The 19,478-nt window shown below is 36.2% G+C and overlaps 2 protein-coding genes and 1 long non-coding RNA gene across 10 annotated transcripts in view; 1 reads left to right on the top strand and 2 right to left on the bottom strand.

The window, feature by feature from the left end:
• Positions 1–19,478, bottom strand: part of LOC149043919 (ephrin type-B receptor 1-like) — a 92,710-nt gene that overhangs the window by 12,278 nt on the left and 60,954 nt on the right. The window lies entirely within an intron of this gene.
• On the bottom strand, positions 1,623–19,300 carry LOC149043922 (proto-oncogene tyrosine-protein kinase receptor Ret-like). Of its 6 annotated transcripts, none has more exons than XM_089208979.1 (19): positions 19,164–19,300; positions 18,540–18,923; positions 17,394–17,663; positions 16,621–16,854; positions 10,870–10,973; positions 10,466–10,527; positions 10,161–10,360; positions 9,720–9,839; positions 8,210–8,228; positions 7,655–7,694; positions 6,670–6,913; positions 5,681–5,791; positions 5,197–5,387; positions 4,749–4,871; positions 4,320–4,390; positions 3,997–4,037; positions 3,610–3,706; positions 3,210–3,309; positions 1,623–2,614 (listed from the first exon to the last, which is right to left on the bottom strand). In XM_089208979.1, the coding sequence occupies exons 1-19, from the start codon at positions 19,255–19,257 to the stop codon at positions 2,549–2,551; spliced, it is 2,571 nt and encodes an 856-aa protein (XP_089065105.1). In that variant the 5' UTR covers positions 19,258–19,300; the 3' UTR covers positions 1,623–2,548. The 6 variants fall into 6 exon arrangements, with proteins under 6 accessions (XP_089065105.1, XP_089065104.1, XP_089065103.1 ...); XM_089208978.1 differs by having other exon boundaries at positions 18,540–18,926; positions 19,164–19,292; XM_089208977.1 differs by having other exon boundaries at positions 10,161–10,527.
• LOC149043923 (uncharacterized) lies at positions 14,836–15,783 on the top strand. Its single transcript, XR_016187517.1, has 2 exons — positions 14,836–15,057; positions 15,519–15,783. It is a non-coding gene; the product is annotated as an uncharacterized LOC149043923 (long non-coding RNA).

Genomic DNA, 19,478 nt, shown 5'->3' with positions numbered 1-19,478 from the left:
TTTGTTTTTTTCGTTAAACGTTTAAAGTGGAATTTCGGAACGAGCGAGCCGGCAAGTAACAACAAAAGAACCAAGCAAAGGTTTGTAAACTTGCTAAGCGCCGTAACTTGCGTAAACGTTACCAGAGACGAAAATCCTCAAAGAGGAAACGAAATGGGCAATCCGAGTTTTGGAGGTTCTCAAGCTCGGTTAGATTGGTCACCAGTTTCATTGCAAGCTCACGTATGGCAATAAAAATCAAATACAGCTAACACTCCGATAGTATATATAGTTTCGTGTTCAAAAAATACAGAACAAAACAGGAGTGATGAAAAATATAGCCAAACTGGGATAACTTTTAAAATTCACACTAATCATAACGGCGTCAGAGCGACTCAGCGATCATGCTGCAGTCCATCGCGGCTAGCTCAGCTTATTATGGCAATCTCCGGTCATCGCAGTGAAGCAAACCTCGGAGATTAATCGGCCGCCCTTCAAGTGAACAACTAACCGCTTGTAATATTATCCTTCCCTTTGGGTCATCCCGAGCAACCTTTATGTTCCAGTGAGTTCGGCTGGCCTTCGTTCATAAAGTACAAGCCTTGAACAGTTGTTTTCTAACTGTCATGTGAAAAAAACTCGCGTGTTTTTATGAGCATCAGTTCGGCTGGATTTCACTGAACTTTTCACTTTCAGATTCTGTATTAGAGACTTAAAAACTCCAGGCAAAAGTGTAAATTTTGACCTGCCGAACTGTTTTCTTCCGTTAGAAGGTGTCACAAATGGAATTTTGCCTATTCAATCGAAAAACCACGTTTTCCATCGGAATCTATGGGTGTGTATTAGACATGTATGGAGGCCTGGATGATGTCGCCTTGCAGAATATAGAGTATTCATAGATCAAGTGACTCCTTTCATTGGTCTACTTTAACCGTCCTTAATTCAGTGTTTAAGGTAATATATTTACCATTCGATACTTGTGATCCGTCATTTTACAAGGAAAAAAGACATACAATATAACTGAGGTAGTAGGAAATGTCCTTATAAGACTTTAAAATGGTAACGCTATGTAACGCAATACACTTCACACAATGATAGGCCTTTTGGGTCTTTTAGCGGCCGTTGCCGTTTTCAAACATAAGCAATGATAAATACATGAAGACACGAATTTCGTTGAAGAGCGTTTGAGAACCTTTGATCAGAGCTGATGAAGTAGGATCAAAATGGCCATCCAAACCTTTGAAAGACTTCAAACTATGACGTACACCAAATTAGACCTTATCGAAAAACCGGTCTCAAATTTCATACTACCCTGAAAGTTTCTGATAAACTCCCCAATAATTGATGTTTACTTGCTAGAAGAGAGAATGTGACGTATTCCTGAGAGTCTAAGATTTCGCCTAAGCGAAAATGACCGCTATCTTATAATTGGCGTTCCTCATCGGTTCATCTTGATGTTCATGGAAACTATACTGTGATGTAGTTGCATTTTTCTATGCGCAATTTTACGTGGGCAGTGACGATCAGTGTTATCTTGGCCAGTTCTTCTCGCCACGAACCAGAATAATTATTCATCCTTGATTTGGTCAATGTGGAAATGGGACTCTCAAACAGAGGATGCCGCTCAAGACTTCAACGCCCCATTATGGTCACAAATGAAAACTATTTATTAATTTTTACGACGTTGTACAACTCACAAACTTTATTCCGCGCTTTCCGACGGTTACGCACACACAGAAAAATGGGATCAATATCAGTATCTGGGCAACTGCCCACCTACCCCTCCCCTAACCCAACATTAACCCTAACTTGTTATCAATAGACTGTTGTTGGGTTAGGGGAGGGGCAGTTGCTTAGATACTGATATTGATCCCGAAAATGTATCAAACTAACATGAAAATTTGAACGAAAAGCAACCGTTTAAATAACAAAAGAAAAATACTTTTGTTCAATCATTAGCTTAATAAACAATTCCTGTAATTAAGAGTGCAATTAAAAAAAACAACCGTCAAATAAATTTGTCATAGCAACACTTATTATTGTTATAAGTTCCCCAAGGACTGATGATCATTTGCAAGAAGAGCAAAGCAAAAGGAATTGCCGTTTCCTTGGGGGCTTAGTCGGGCTTCTCAGCCTTCGCACTGAATTACATAAGTAACGAAAAATTTCTGATCAATAGAGTGGGTTCCTCAATAGTCAATCTTTTACGTTCACTATACTAAGTGTCTTTTCATATTTTGACATTTATTTTAGCCTCCGAAAAAGAGAGAATTGAAACAATTTTCCTTTTTTTAACACTTTACACGAAAATAGATGTTTACTCTCAAAAATTAATTTTAATTTTTATCACCGATAAAAATTTACTTTGATATGCTTTTCCAAAAAATCATTTGTCTTTTCAACATAAAGTTTTAAAAAAGCTATACAGCTGTTCCTCGCTTCACTGTTCAATAGCTTGTTTTGTATTAACATCGAATGAAAGTTTAACTTCAAATACACAGGGAAAATTGCATATCATAGCACTGCAAGATTTATCACTCCATCCTTTGCTCCATGAGAATGCAATCGCTTACACAGCAAGATCGTCAACATTAACGTAGAGTCGATCGTCGTAATTGTTTAAGTTTATCAGCCCCTGCGAAAAAAGGGGTAAAAATCAGAAAATCTTAATCGCTCGCGATAAAGGCCCCATGTAAAATGACTTTTTATCGTTCGTGAAGAGCATGTTGGTGATGATATTATACTTAGAAATAACCGAAATAAAATAGACATGCAACTTTCGAACGCTTCATAGTGACGCCATTATTACATGCATTTGACAGTGGTACATCAAAAAAAGGAATAGAAAAAGGTAAAGAATATCACAGTGTGCTTGTTTACAGACCCAACTGAACGTTCAAAGGAGCCTATTGGTATTAACTAAATACAACCTAGCATTTTTTTTGGGTTTTCACTGATGGATTCAGAGAATATCTCGAAACACAAAATCACCATCCCCTTTCCGTGTTTTCAGAACAAGCTTTAAAACTTGTACAAGAATACTCGCTGGAATTCTGACCCATTATTTTTACCTCATAATTTAGATAAAGTAGCTTCGAAACTCCAGTAATTTTCGTAATAAATTAAAATACACAAAATCTGCTGACTTTCAACTAACAATATTCCACGATTGTAAGTTTGCCAAAGTCAGATAAAACTTTGAACGATCACAGTTAACTCCACAAACCTACCTTGTGCTGGTTTTCCATTTCTTTGAGTTCGTTTCTCAACTTCTCAAAAGATGGTCTCAAGTGAGGCTCGTCTTTCCAACAGTTTGCCATTATTTTAAACCTTAAACACACAGATGTCAAGTATATCTCAGTATTTTCTCACTGGCCTCAGTTAGGATATTGTTAGACATAAAATGTTGCATATACGGTAGGACAGTTTGCTTCTTTCTTCAATCACCACAAGAGACAAACTCGTGATCATTGACTCATTCCAATATTTTCCTTAAGAAGGCTGGCTAAGAAAAGAAAACGGGTTTAATTTTGGCTGTGCATGCCTCTTTAGCAAAAAGAACATTTAAAATAAATATTACTGCTGTAAGAGAAAAGGCAACGAAAAAAGACAACAACACAATCTTCATACAATTTCTCATCCACATGTTGTGGTTTAGGCATTCTGTATCCCTCCTCTAGCAACTTTGCAATTTTTCTTCCATCCATCCTTGGATAAGGTGAACCACCTAAAATAAAGCAGGTACTCTCAATGCACTCTTTCAAGAAGGGCCCAACACTTGTAAATATATTTTTACAATATAATTCCTACACCATTGTTCCTTTGTCTTTTTCGAATAAGTTCAGCGACTGAGGCAATCTAAGGTGGCTTGGCAGTTACAAATCACAAAGGCAAAACCGAATTCCTCAGAGAACGGTACACCCTGCTTACTTTATGACCACATGTCGATACATGTGCCACTTTTGTTGACACGTTGACGCTAAAATTAATGGTCTGGTCATTAATCTCACAACTTACCAATCGTGAAAATCTCATAGAGTAGAACTCCGTAACTCCACCTGTAGAACAAACGAGGAAAGGAAAATAAACGTTCTCTTCCGTACTGTTAAAAAAAAAAAAGTAAATGAAACTTCTTCGTGGGAAGCTCACTAGACTCGTTACAAGAGCGGAACCTGGGACATTACTCACAAATCTAAGCCAGAACGAGTATCACCACTCCTTCATAATAAGATTCCTCCACATCTCCACATAAATTAAAAAAATTCAATACCTAACATACAGAAGACATCCAATAACTTTTCCCATTTTGCTTATAGACCTTATGAAGTCCTTGTACTCACACATCGCTCTTTGTGGAATATTTTCCGTACAGTAATGCCTCAATGGCAGTCCATTTGACAGGGAGACGCCCCTAAATTAGAAAGATCATGATTAAGGATATTAAAAAGATCATGATTAAGGATATTAAAAAGATCATGATTAAGGATATTAAAAAGATCATGATTAAGGATATTAAAAAGATCATGATTAAGGATATTAAAAAGATCATGATTAAGGATATTAAAAAGATCATGATCAAGGATAAATGCGACTTAACCAATGCAAGACTGTGGACAGATCTCTAGCTAACTGAAGTAGTCCTAGCAGTGATTTAATGTGTTAGAAAAGAAGCCGAGAGAGCCAATGACCTATGTAAAGTTAAAACCGCAGACACTCATACAAATTTACATTAATTTCAACATAATTATCAGCTTAAAATCGTTTGGTACCTTTGACTTCCGTTGATAAATGTTGTCCTCTTGGACATCTCTGGCCATACCAAAGTCTGTTACTTTACACATTTCCCCTTCTCCAATCAACACATTACGAGCTGCAAGGTCTCGATGGATTATCTGTAGCAAAGCATAACAAATTATTGATGTTGGAACGACTTGAGAGGATGCGAGAGAATTGAAAAAATAATTGACACGAGGGTCCGTTTTAAGTAAGATGGGCAATCTGTAAGTTCTCAAACTAAATGTATGGACCGGTTATTTACAAGAAGTCTAACCTAAACCGCGGTTTTACGCAGTCAGTGGGCTTTCTCCGTAAAAGGGTTGATTTTTTTGACAATTATGAATGTTCAGGTAGAATTTTCAGGTTAGATAGTTTAGAACGTGGTTTTGTTAAAGAACAGCTAAGCTTTGTTAAAATAGCCGGCCCATAATGTGTACTTACTGATATCGATGACAAATACGACATTCCATCGGCAACTTGCCATGCAAATTTCATAAGCTGCTGCGATGTCAGATTTGTTTGTGGCTTGACGTCCGGGTCTTTGTAGTAAGTGTCGTTTAATCCGCGGCTCTTTCTTAGGTAACCAAGCAGATCCCCATATGGAATATATTCAATCAATACCATTAATGGCCCTATTGCAAGATAGATGTATTTTAAATTCACTCAGAATAAATGGGATATTTCACGATGACAAGAAAGAACGTTTAGCATTAAGGAAATCGACAACCATACCTGGTAATTAGAGGTCGGTGACCGAAGATTACACAAAATAACTAAGAGCCGAATGGAAAAGGAGCATGTTGAAATTTACCCCAAGTTTGTGTTTCCGAAGAAAACGCTCGAGCGGTGAATGAGATGTCTCTGAACTAGGTATCTGATCGAAGATAATTTTATGGGCTATTGAAGCATACTTTTCCATATTTACCAGATTTTGTGACACATCCCAGTAGTTTAATGACATGAGGATGAGGTGCCAGTTGCTTCATCAAATCAAGTTCGGACAATAAGTCCTTCCTCTCTAATGCAGAAGCGTCAGCTGCAAGATGATCACCCAAAAGCTGTTACCTTTACAAGCAACCACAGTTACTGAACTAAAATAATTAGTATATATCCTACCTCATACTGAGCTCTGTGCAGCTTAGAGGTTTAGCATCATCATTACAATTATCAGGTCAGAGGTAAAATCAAGATATCTTATAAAGTATGTTATGACAAATACAACTTATATGCAGCTGGTGTGAAGCAGAGAAAGATCGACTAGGTTGAACAACAATACTGGTGCAGCCAAAATGTTAAGTTCAGTTACACTTTACCATTACTAAATAAAACACTGTATTCAGAGTAAAAAAAAGACAATGACAAAATCCTACATTCTACTTCCATCCCAATGACTGTCGTTTAATATCTTTAGAGATATTAAACTCAATTTGTTTTCAACAAAAAAAAGTTAGCGGCTTATGCTCAGCTAACACACTTGCAATCTTTTTTCAACTGAAAATAAAATCACGAACATAGCGACATCCTTCTTTTTTAAGTCGAAATATCAGTCTTTGAGATTTGCTACTTTGGGGTGGGTAGAACGGGGGTTTGATCACTAATAACATAAAAAAAATTTTTAGACGAAAGGCTCTTGGTGAAATTAAGGTGGATTTGCGGTTTCATTTGGATGAATAAGCGATACCTTTTAGCAAAGTGCCTTGATTATCATGGTCAACCTAATGAAATCACGTTTACTTGAAAACTGATAGAAGAAAAAAAATAACACTAAGATGACCTAAGTCTCCACATCAGATGCGGAGAGGTTGGGTTTGACTTGCGTCTTTCAAGGCGCTACCTTTTTTTTGAGGGGGGGGGGTGGGGTTTTACCTCAGGAACTTTACAGAAATGCAAGAATTCATTTGAAGTACTTGATACCTTTCAACGTCTTGACAGCCACAAGTGTCTTCTTTAGTCTTCCGTGGAGGCCTATGACTGTTGCTTTGGCAACCTGGCCAAAAGCACCTTTACCAACGATCTTTTCTATAGTCACGTGCTCTGTAGGAATCTCCCAATAGCGTGTAGATGAATTTAAAGAGGCGTATTCACTGACTGGTTCAGCGCGTCGGGCCCTCTCATCCAATGCCATGTGCTGCTGGCCTTGAAGCTTTTCAAACTCAGTCTTATCATTTTTTAAGTAAGAAACGTAATCATAAACCACGGCTCTGCTTAAAGGTGTTACAACTTTTCTAAACAACTGCCTTCTCAATATACTTAATTATACATATAAACTACCTTAAAACTACCACTCTAAACATTCTGTCTTTCATTTGTGCAATTACTATGCAAAAGCAACTTCATGGTAACAATGTACTTCCTTTTTCTCAAAGTGCAAATGCCATTTTGTCTTCGGAAATTTAATGATCATAAATGAAACTTTACTTGGTACAAATATCTTTGGGAATTCATCTTCAAAAAGTGTACTTAATATCACCTAAGTTCGTATCAAACTTTCTATTTGTTCAGCTCGTTAGCGTTTGTCGAAGGACACACAAGCTAATTGGATTTATTACTGGAGAAGCTTTCGCATAGTTATTGCTCCAAAGATATAGCGCATTTCTTAGATTGGGATCACCGCAAATCGAAGGAGAAAAGCACAACATTGAGCTTGATTGAACAGTAGTATCCTACACTTTTTAGCTCGTTAATCCTAAGAGTGACAAGGTTCTAATTTCTCTTTACAATCTATCCCTTGAATCAAATGTTTAATTCACGAGAATAAAGGAAATGATTAACAACTAACGAAGCTATTGATGGTTTTACAAATTCTTCTTGTTAGAACCTAGGAAATGTATAGAAGACGGTATGGAGAATATGCATGATGATGTTAGGGTGTACAGGGTTAAATAGAGAGACCACTTACATCACCAATTCCTCTTTCTTCTGTTGATTTTCCATATCTCCTAAGATAGTGAAAAATTCACATACATAAAATTGATATCTTTGCCACAAATCTCAAATGCCAAAGGGATGGAACATCAGGGTAAATTCTGACGGAAAAGCAATAAAAACTGGATGTAAACACACCTTTGAGAACATTAGTCACAAGACATTAGCGACAGCATGCCACATTTTGCTCTGAGCTATTAGCTCAAATAAAAGCAGGTTTCATAAACAGCCAAAGCTTGAAGAGAGAAGCGATTAGTAACGATGATACTTCATTACTTTCCTATAGATGCAGAACATAATACCTGCATAGCAAGTTTGTTCACACCTATAAAGCGTGGTGTGTAGTGTTAAAGGTATTAAGTCAAAGATACTCTAGGTAATTAACGCCTAGATGAAGTACGTAAGTTGAACTTAACTACTGTGATGCATGTGAAAAGCAAAAGGAGTAGTTCACAGTTGCAAACAGTTCCCATTGGTAACAAAATCTAAATGTGAATAAACCGTGAAAATGGCCGATAATTTATCTCACCTCTCTCTTTTTGATATCCCTAAAACGATGAAAAAAAAAAACATCAACAAAGTATGATGAGGAAGCAGAATAGAAAGAAAAATCAGCGCAGAAAGTATGTAAAGAGAAAGGAAGAAATGAATTCGAGGGCAATGCCGAATAATGTCCTCTGAAAATTAGTTATACATGGATAATTTTGTTATGGAGGCGTTTTATAGCAAGTCTGAATCGATAATTAAAATCATGAAAAAATAGTGACATTTAAATAAGAGCACGTACTCACTTAAGTACTAAAACATGGAACCACCTAAAACCACCTACAACCACCTACAGCCACCTAAAACTACCTACAACCACCTCAAAAATTTCAACAACCACCTACAACCACATCAAAAACATCTACAGCCCCTCGCAATTATCTAAAACCATCTAAAGCAAAGTATAAACGTCTAAAATAAGGCGAGACGACAAGTCACGTACATGAAATACGAGAATCAAACGAAACCTCCACCTACCCCTGAAATCTTACTCTCCCTGGTCCCTTGTACAATCAACCATCTCACGAAATGAAATGCGAGAGCATGCCAATTATATTTTATATTACCACAGTAATCAGCCTGCACAATAGTAAAAGACTTGGAGAACTTAACTAGCAGACGTTTTGGCTCACATTACATTTGATTACGTAATGGTCCAAGGCAGTGTTTTTCTCCATTTATAGTCTCAGAACTGGAAATGTAATTGGAGCAAAACGTGAGTCACTATTGCGTAAGTGGCACCACTTGTGCAGCTGTATGCTGTATGAATGCCAGCACGATGGCGTTCGTGCCAAAGGAAGATCCCAAAGGTACGCACAGATTCGCTTAAAATATTTTTAATGACCATTCTTACTCATACTTTTTCTAGACGTAAGCCAAAATGTCTGCTGGTACCCAGGGTAGAAAAAGCCAGGTCAAGTCAGTCTTTTGACTACGAGTTTGTCATTTTACTTTATTATTTTTTGCAACTTGATAGTTCATTTTGTAAAGTTCTTTAAGTCTTTTGCTACTGAAGGAATATAAAATATAATTAGCATACTCTCGCATTTTATTTCGTGAGATGGTTGATTATACAAGGGGGAGGTGGAAGTTTCGTTCGATTCTCGTATTTTATGTACGTGACATGTTGCCGTCTCGCCTTATTTTAGACATTTATGCCTTGTTTTAGATGGTTTTGGATAGTTTGCAAGGGGCTGTAGATGTTTTTGAGGTGGTTGTAGGTGGTTGTTGAAATTTTTGAGGTGGTTGTAGGTGGTTGTAGGTGGTTTTAGGTCGTTCCATGTTTTAGTACTCACGCATGTAATCACAGTTGTGACGCTTAATCTATGCGCAAAATTGAACTTTTTCCGTGTTTACCTTCTTGTGTTTAAATGAAGCTATGTAAAAACACAAGCAGCCCTTATAATTAATTGCCAGGTGCTACCATACATCCTAAAATATCCTATACCTATCCTAAACGTGGGACCCAATGTTGTCAGAAACACAATTCTTACTATTCGATTTCTTGCTGCGACGCCTTCTTGACTTCCATACGAAAAAGACAAATATTCCAACAGCTACAGCCACTGTGGCAACTGATCCAACCACTGCACCAACAATAATCCCTGCGGCACCTTGAAAATATGCGGAGAAGAACAACACATGATAGATATGTCGCCACAAACTAAATGTCGGCAATCCTCCGCTCTACCGTTTCACGACGCTTTTCCTACTCATACTATGGATACAACAGGGATATTTTACATGAATGCCGAACATAGAGTGTAAACGGCGTTTTTGTTTCCCATGATTACAATGTGATATCAAATTCCAATAACTTTCCACTGAAGAGCATATCATGGATTCAGATTTCTGTGAAATATGTACCACAAATGAATTGATCCATATCAAAAAGTTTGCACATTTAATAGATAGCAAAAATTAACAAAACTTACTTCCAGGTGATATCACTGTGCCTGCTGCTGCAGTTGTTCCAATTTCGAAATCAACCGAAGATCTTGTCCTGTGTATGGCACTTACATCGAACTGTCCAAGTTTCCCATCTTTGGCAGCATTCCAAAGAAATCTAATAACATCTTGCTCTCTTGTTGTGGAGTTGAATACTAGTGCTAGGTCAACAGTTATACTTCCACACCTTGATACAGACATAAGATGATCAGGATCAATTAAAATAAATTTAAGTGCGTTAGAAATTTGAAAATTAAAACTTAGAAATTGATGATCCAAGCAGTTTACAAACCTGATTCCACTTTTCAACTCCACACTCCTGTAACCAGGTCTACTAACAAAGACCACTTTCATCTATAAGAACCATATAGGCACCAATAGAACAGTGCAAATGAACATCAGATCAAAATAGTTTATCAATTACCTTCAAACACAAACATGAAATCAGATAAACATATGTCTCTTCAATGAAAGGAATAAAATTGTTATGGCATGTATATCAGTGCACTACATGCATTGGCTTTGTTGGAATGTTTGAGTGACACTGAATTAAATGCGAAGCAAATAGCACATCAACACTTAAGCTCCTTATGTGATTTGCATGTTATATTATACTGCAGCAGCAGAAGAAATAGTACTAAGAGATAAAGCTGAATAAGATAAAATACTGCTCTGTTGACCAATAAAAATGTTTACCAGTTCTTTGAGTTTCATCAGTGATGAGGATTGGTTGTATTTTCCATCAGTACAACTTTCACTGGTGATGACAATGGTTATATTAATCACATTTCCTCCAATGTCTGCAGGTAAATTAGAAGATGCAACACTAATCAAACTGACAGATTCTGCCAGAATCAGAGCCACATTAGGAAAAAAGAGCATGTACACCTGTATGAAGTTATGAGTACATGCATCTTTTTATCACAATATTTGGTCCCATCAGTTTTTGTGCAAATTGTAACTATCTCCTTTTAGTAGTCCTTGGGGCAATGAAAGACTTTAGGAATCATTATCTTTTGCCATACAATAAAAATTACTCCCAGTACTTTACTAAATGGATTATATGGAGTGCCATTCAATATTTTTATATCTAATATAATAGCTCTTTCAGCTGCAGGCTTTGTAATTGTTTCTAGCTCCCCCTTTACCATTTAGTTGTTGGTAATTGTTAATTCTCCCCTATGGCCGCCACATTTTTCCCTGTAAATAAGTTGCAAGAGTTTGGTGTTCAATCAGGATGATGACTTCGACCTGAATAACCCTTGCGAACTGAATACCCAGTTTTCTGGGAATTCCTAGGAATTCCTAGGAATTCTCAAAAATTCCTAACTATGCAAATAAGCTCTGATTTGAAAAGCTTGGAATTACTGAGAATTTCTGGGAAAGGAAGACTTGAGTTTTGTGAGGACTTGGAATTCCTAGGAATTCCTAGGAATTCTCAGCTATACAAACTACCTATAATTTAGGAAGGGTGGAATTCTTGGGAATTTCTGGGAATTGAATTTGAGGTAATTTAAATACCCTGAGGTCCACTTAAATTCGAAGAAATTCTTAATACCTTGAATGTGAAGGTTTAAGACGAGGGGTAATTTTAGAGGCTTAAAACTTTGGCTCAATTAAAGGTATGCTACACAAAATTTACCACGAGATAGACATATATGTATATGTTTATAACTGAAAGATCATGAATTTATTATTCAAACTAAGTTTTAGTAAATCTCTATGTTAATATGGATTTTATCATGAAGCAGCAGTCAATTATGTTAAATGCAAATTGCCAATTAATCTAATGTATTCATATCGCTGATTTGCTTTCTAACCTCAAAGGACTCTTGGATTCCATGATCATAAAAGTTTTTATTGTGATGCAAAATGTCTCATGTTCAAAAATGTGCCAAAATCCTCAAACATTCATTAGCTGTTCCTTGGTACACAACTTCCACATGTGTAACAATAATTACATTGTTATCTACACTTAAAGAACTATGTTAGTTATAAACATAAGTTACCTCCCTAATCTACATTACTAGCTGACTTTGTTAGAAAACCTTGGAACAGTCAAGCTCAGTTGCCTCAAATAGTGTCAGAGACTTTTTGTTGACATTATTTTTAGTAAAAATTTCATGCCTTGGACAAACAAATTCAACACCTGATTAATCTTTCTTTTTTCATGATTGTTGTTACTGTTCTTTTTTTTTTTATTATTTAGTTTTTTGCTCTGTTTTTCTGACTGATTGCTGTAATTTGTTTTGCATGATTTTATTCTTACAAAACATTTTTATAAGAGTTCGAATACTTGTGGATCATCCACACACTTCACAGACATTTGGCATGCAGACAAGACAGAGGTAGTCACTGTTCCCTTTGAGAAAAAACACCTTTTGAAACTCTGATCTGAAAATATTTTTAATTCAAGACTTTTTAGACTAGTGAGAAGTACAAACCGAGTTTCCTGTCGTAACTTAACTTCTTAAATGTCCCAATCACTGGATCTTCCAAAAAATATTACTTATCTTTATTTCTAGTGCAAAATACAAGTCCTTCTTTATATACAAATAAAAAGTGCAAGTGACACTTGAATAATAACAGCTCTAAAGTTTACTTGTTGTTCTTCTCTGTCTGTCAGCTATCAACAAATTATTGTTTTATACATCGGACATTGCATAACCATTTGTGGACCAGAGTTCCAATGCACCTCTGTAATCGCATATAGTTGCATCTCTTGTACAAATGTTTCTCCTTTATGAGACGCACTCTATTCTGTTGGCACCACTGCTTTAAGTTCAGTGGAAACGACTGACTGAGGAATCGAGATGGCGGTGTTAGAACGTGTTCCTGAACGCTTGTTACGGTCAAGCTTTGTTGATTTAGGTACTGGTACACTGGGATCATCCATGTATCTCTTAGACTTCCTAATTTGGTATCCTTCTTTTGTAAAAATGAGGGTAAAAGACGATCTGTGATCGCATTCAAAATTGTGATTGGCTTGTGTTGTATTTCTCACCTTTGCCATGAACACATCTCAAGTGGGTTTTGAGTCTTTGTTTCCTCGAAAACTTTCGGCCACAAATCGTGCATTTGTAGTACGATCGATTCTTGTCGATTATTTAACAAATAGAGAAGCCTTGACTGTGGTAGCCTTGACGTAGTCGAGTGTTTCGCCCCACTTCTTGAGTGCTCTAGCCGCTTCCTAAGTGCTTTATAACAGAACAGAGCACAGTCAAGGCTTCTCTATTTGTTTTATAATAGAGAATCCATTAAATTCCCCGAGCATTACTTTCAATTTTCAAAACAAACTTTATTTCCAAAGCGAACAACAGTGTCGTCAGCATGCTCTAGACTCTCATAAAGCACGCTACAATAAGCCAATCAGAATCCCTGTTAGAATGGTTCAAATAATCTGATTGGCTGTACAAGACAAAAGCTGTCAAAAGTGTCAAACCATCAAAGTTCACATTCTGCGATAGTTTACAAACTAAAATGGTTCGGCAGGTCGAATTTAACACTTTTCCCTGAAGTTTTTAAGTCTCTAGGTAAAATTTCCGCACAGCCCCATACTATTGTAAAACAAATCTTTTTTCCCAATGGCAATCTTTTGTTTTTGTCATTGTTTTCTCAATCCAAGAACTGAATGCATAATGTAGTATGGGGCTGTGCGGAAATTTTACCGTGTTTTTTGAATGAACGACAGCCGAATTCACCGGAACATGAAGATCGCTAGGGATGACAGCGCGGCAAAACTCGGCTGCAGTGACAGATGTGACTTTCCACTCAACGCATCGGAAAGGATATCAGAGCAAGCTCTTATTTTTTCACTCGAAGGGTGGCCGATGTAGTTTCTGAGGCTTGCTTTACTGTGATGATCGGAGATCGCCATGATGAGCAAGCCGCGATGGACTTCAGCATGATCATATTCGCTCAGACACCGTCATGATTAGAATGAATTTTAACAGTTATGCCAGTTTGGTTATATTTTTCATCATTTCTGTTTTGTTCTGTTTTGTTTTTGAACACTGAACTTTATATACTGTATGAGTGTTAGCTGTGTTTGATTTTTATTTCCGTACGTAAGCTTGCAATCTAACTGAGCGTGAATTAATCTTTAAAACTCGGAATGTCTATTTTGTTTTTCCTTTGAGGATTTTCGTATCTGCTCACGTTTTAATAACGTAAATTACGGCGCCTAGTATGTTTACAAATCTTTGTTTGTTTCTTCTGTTGCTACTTGCCGGCTCGCATGTTCCGAAATTTCACTTTCAATTACCGGAAAAGGTCGAACATAGTACAATTTGGCAGATGGCCTGACAGCTTTAGCTCAGTTCTATGCTCTATACTCTCATAGAGCACACTCTTTCGACCAATGACAGCGCGTTATATCCGAACTTTATTATAATTCTACATACAATGAGCTCACATCATTATTTACATCACCGTCAGAACATGGATCTAAGGTATCCAACGTCCAGAAGCAGAGAACCGGTCGGAGAAGTCAGGGTAAAGTTGTGCGCTTCTCTTCACACTGCAATCGGCAAGCCAGCGGATTCACTTTGCTAGCCAATGACAAGTCCTAAAAGATCCACGTGGTCATGCCCGTGATCGGAAACAAAGAAGACTCCATTTGGCGCTTATCTTTGAATGTACTTTTCACCGGTTGATCGCTCGAGTGTTAAGTTATTTCTTTTCTCAACTGTTTGCTTAATATAACATTTCTGAAGATAGTTTTTATGGTGGTTCAATGGGAAAACGAGAACAGCGTGAGTGTTGTAAAAGAAAGGGAAGTCGTTGGCGCCGTGGAGCTAAAAGAAGGGATAACAGTTGAGATACTGACTGGTACAAACAAGAGTCGAGTGTTCATTTATAAAGCCTCGATTTTGAAAGTTTGTGGTAAGTAAAAATTGTGATATTCGCTACGAGATCAAAATCTTATCAAAGAATAAATATAACGGCTTGAATTAAGCTTACATAACGCTCAGCGCAACTGAAACTAGAATAATTCTGAGAATCGAATCGGTCACTTGCATGTTGCAGTTTCTTAAGCTTATACTTTACAGTGAAATAAATCTATCAGTAAGATTTCAAGATTACTTTAGTCACGTTTGGGAACATTCAAGATTCATAATACAAACTGTGATTAAACAAACCTAATTACGTAAAGAGGTCCTCCTTGGTAAAAACAAAATAATGTATTCAGCTCTTTTTTAGTAAAATCTTTGGGAGAGATGTACTAACTGCAATATAAAAAATATAAGTTGAGATTCCAATGAATGCCCTTTTCCTTATAAATATCTAAGGCCTTGTCTGAACTTTAAATATATATTTTTATATATATTTTTTTTCAAATTCAGATGTCATGGAATCCAGATACAAAATGGTCAAGCTTCTTGTACACAACCTCATTAAAGGCCAACTCATTGTGAGCGCAGGGAAAAAAGATAAACAGCAGCTAAGTCTGCAGTTTAGAATAACTTCATTCTAATTTATTGTTACAGTTACAACAAGATTTTAATTAAAAATCAATTATTTAATTGTAATTAACCCCTTCACTCCCAAGAGTGCTAGATCAAAATTTGAGAAGAAATCTTCAAATTTCAGAGTGCAGAATCAACGAAAACAAAGAGTAAAACATGAAAATGGTGCTTGACAGCTTACATTTGAGTGTTCACACGTAAGAGTTTTATCCAAATAAGTTACAACCACATAAAATCAAGTCAAAGCCTGTCTCTGGGAGCAAAAGGGTTAAAACCATTTGTATCATCATCCAAAATTAAATAACTCATTTTAAGACTATTTTCAGACAGATAATATTTATCGCAACAAATATAATTTAAGATATTGCATTTTATGGAAAAGAATCAACAGATTTTATTCACAATTTGTGTCAAACCAAATTTAATGATTGATTAGGACTATTTTATATGAATAGCTATAACTGAGGATTAAACTGTATGAAGTTTTCAAGAAAAGAAAAATAAATCAAATTCCATCCTAATATTACTACATGTTGATGTTGATATTTTACACATAAACTTTAATTAAGCTTGTAAATAAATTTCATTGAATACTTGAATTTTAATTGGGATTTTTTAAGTTTTAGTATTTATTTCATATAAGTAGCCTCAGATTTTTGCTTAAAATTCCCAGGAATTCTTAAACATTCTTAGAAATTCCTAGGAATTTTTTAGATTTACAGCTTTTCAAGGAAAGTTATTGGTGCTCTGAGTTGGAATTCCCAGGATTCCAAGTCCTGTTGGCTATAAACTTGGAATTTCTGGGAGTTTCTAGGAATTTCTAGGTTTTTAGAACCAGAGTTGTTATGGTTGGGAATTCCTAGGAATTCTCAGTCCAAAGTTACCATAAAAATTCACACATAATTAAAAATTTTCCAAAAAAAATTGTTCAAATGGCAAGTTTTCATGTGGTGAATTAGGAATGATTAGAACAACTTACAGACACTGGCATCTTTTACATCACTACTAAATTCATTGGCCACTCTGCAGGTATAGTTGGCATCATTAAGGACTTGTGTAATATGAAGAGTATTCTTGTTGCAAACTTGTTCTGGGTCACAGGGAGTCCAAGTGTAAGTAGGAGGAGGGTTTCCTTCTGCTTCACAGGTAAGAGTTACACTTTGTTGTACAACAACAATATACTCTGGTTGAAATTTAACAATCTTAACTGCATCTGTAAATTGAATGGAAATACCCAAAATTTTATTTTAAAAAAATGGCACCACTGACAATTACATAATATTGAAGATGCTTACACAAAGTATATGATCGACACATTTACAGCTTCTTTGCTCAAATAATGCAAAGTACACTCACTGATACAAGTGAAACATATTTCACAGCAATAACTTACTGTCTAAATTCAAAAATTTGTTTGTGAAACAGAAAAGCTGGTATTTGTTTGTACATTTTTTTCTTTCTCATAAACACCCAGAGAATTAAGAAATTAATATAATTAACCTTAATGTTTTGGCTTCTTTAATAACTTAGCACATTAATTGTAAAATTTTTAGCACAGCTAGGGACACAAGTAATAAGCTTTTATAAGTATTTTTTACTACAAATTAGAAGTGACAAAAACAGAAATACCCTATTAAAACATACACAAGGGCACACACTCATGAAAACATCTGCATGTAGATAAATCAATGATGTATAACATAATAATAAGGACATAATACACAGTAAATAGACAAGCAATATTTAGCTTACAAGTGACATCCACATCAACTGCCTGACTGTCTGGGTTTCCAAAGCCATTATATGCTTTACAGTAGAATGTTCCTGACTCATTCCTGCCAATGTTTCTTATATTCAGCCTAGCTCCCTGTTGTAGTGATTCAGTATTTCCTTGCAAGACTAGCTTTTCTTTGGTCCAAGTAATGTTTGGTGCTGGTTTCCCAGATGTTTTACAGGTTAACAGTAGGTTACTGCCTTCTTGCACAGTTTTTAGGCCGGTGATATTAGTTACCTTAGCTGGCACTGAAAAAATCAAACAGCTGCAATTACTGTAATCCTCAAAGTGCTGCAACATGTTTCTTACAGCATGTTCCACAACTGCATGGTGATCACGTTCAGTATGAGTGACCATGTGTTATTGACAAAATCTTTTGATTTTGCAAGTTATCAACTGTTTAAGACCATAACCTGTGGAGATTTTTGGCATATATTAACCTCACAGAGCCTGCACACATATAACATATTCTGACAGAATGGTACATTGCTTAGCTAGCTTAAAAATATTTTAAAAAGCTGTTTTTACCGTCAAGACTTCAGATATACTTTAACTCGGCTCATTTTACAACATATGCAAACTATACAAAGTGATGCCCAGATTTGAAGAATTAATCGAAAGTAAGTAAGGAATAAAATAGAATGAGTATAAAGCCTAGGTAGTGAGTGAGTTGGCCAGGTCATCCAAATTAATAATAATAATAATAATAATAACAATAATAAATAAATGAAATAAAAATAAATATAATAAGACAACATGCTAAGCATTTATAAGGTAAAAAGTCTTTCTTCATATTCAAACTTTTATGTAATTAATAAGTATAACAATTTAGCATAAAAGTCTTAAGGGCATAACAAAGTAGTATCTCTAGGAATTTAGATTTCTTGATATCTTCAAGTAGAGTCATCCACATAAATTCATGTGCACTACATTACAATGTTCATAGCCTACTCAGTGAATGTTAGTGGTCCACAGAGTCACCCTGATCAAGACACATCATGAGAAAATAGACAATCAAGAATGCACATTCCATATCCTGTTAGGTGACACATAACCATTCAAAGAAATGCCAGTCTGGCCCCCTAAGGTATTGCCTTTCTTGTCGGAAGCACTTTTAAGCTCACCTATGACTTCCACTTGAATTGCTCGTTTCCAGATATCAGCATTGGAATCAAGTAACTCACAGCTAAATTCTCCATTAGTCTTATCGTCTGCAACCGTTACGTTATAGATAAACAAAGACGCTCTTCCAAGAGTCGAGCTAACGTTGAACCGTTCCTGAAAATGTGCATTAAGAGCACCAACTAGTCCACCGGCGCTAATCATGGCTATACCATCACCATTAAATTTTATCATAGCTATTAAGAAACCTGACGACAGACTGTAGTTCCAGTTCAGTGCGACAGAAGATCCTTCTAAAACCTGTACGATGCCAGGGGAAAGCACTTCATATGGACGCGTTGTTGTCTTCACAGGAGTAGGTTCGTACCATGTGACACTTCCGCCATCTGCTGAACAGTGAAGATTTTAAACCGCCGTTAAAACAAACCAATGTTCATATATTAAGTTATCTGACCAACAGACGCAAATTTTCTCAAATTATCCTAAGATTTAAACAGTGCCAGGCATGACAACGTGCTTGATGTTCACGTTCAGGGGGTGCTGTTAACTGCGAGCTATAGCGCCTAATCGAGTTCATGATTAAATTACGCTGTAAAAACGAGAGAAACTTCAGAATAACACGTCACCTGTGAGTTGAGGCATCACTAAAATCCATACAAAGATAAATTTCAAATGAAGAACTATGTTAGAATCGAGTTCGATGGCCATATATGAGAGCATAGGAATTTCACTCTCTAGATGTACGCTAGCACGGAAGTAATTTTTGCCATTAGGAAACTGAATTTAAACTCGAAACCTGATAGGTTGATGACTAAAAACACCAATTTAGACAGTAGTAATGATTGGTGGAACTTTTTTTTAACACAGACACACACACTCACCCAAAAATATCAGGAATGGAAAGGATTACCGCCATTAGCTCAGGCTAATGTTCAACATGG

The sequence above is a fragment of the Pocillopora damicornis genome, chromosome 6 (genome assembly GCF_964200805.1).
Source record: "Pocillopora damicornis chromosome 6, jaPocDami1.2, whole genome shotgun sequence".
NCBI classification, from domain to species: Eukaryota; Metazoa; Cnidaria; class Anthozoa; order Scleractinia; family Pocilloporidae; genus Pocillopora; species Pocillopora damicornis.
Note: the sequence above shows the minus strand (reverse complement) of the source record. Positions and strands in the feature narration are given on the sequence as shown.

Coding starts and splice junctions, on each gene's coding strand:
- LOC149043922 (XM_089208976.1), bottom strand. CDS start 19,257: ATGCTCTCATATATGGCCATCGAACTCGATTCTAACATAGTTCTTCAT. Junction 5,792..6,669: donor GGCTGTCAAGACGTTGAAAG/GTATCAAGTACT, acceptor ATCATCTTGCAG/CTGACGCTTCTGCATTAGAG. Junction 3,707..3,996: donor CTATGAGATTTTCACGATTG/GTAAGTTGTGAG, acceptor GCTTTATTTTAG/GTGGTTCACCTTATCCAAGG.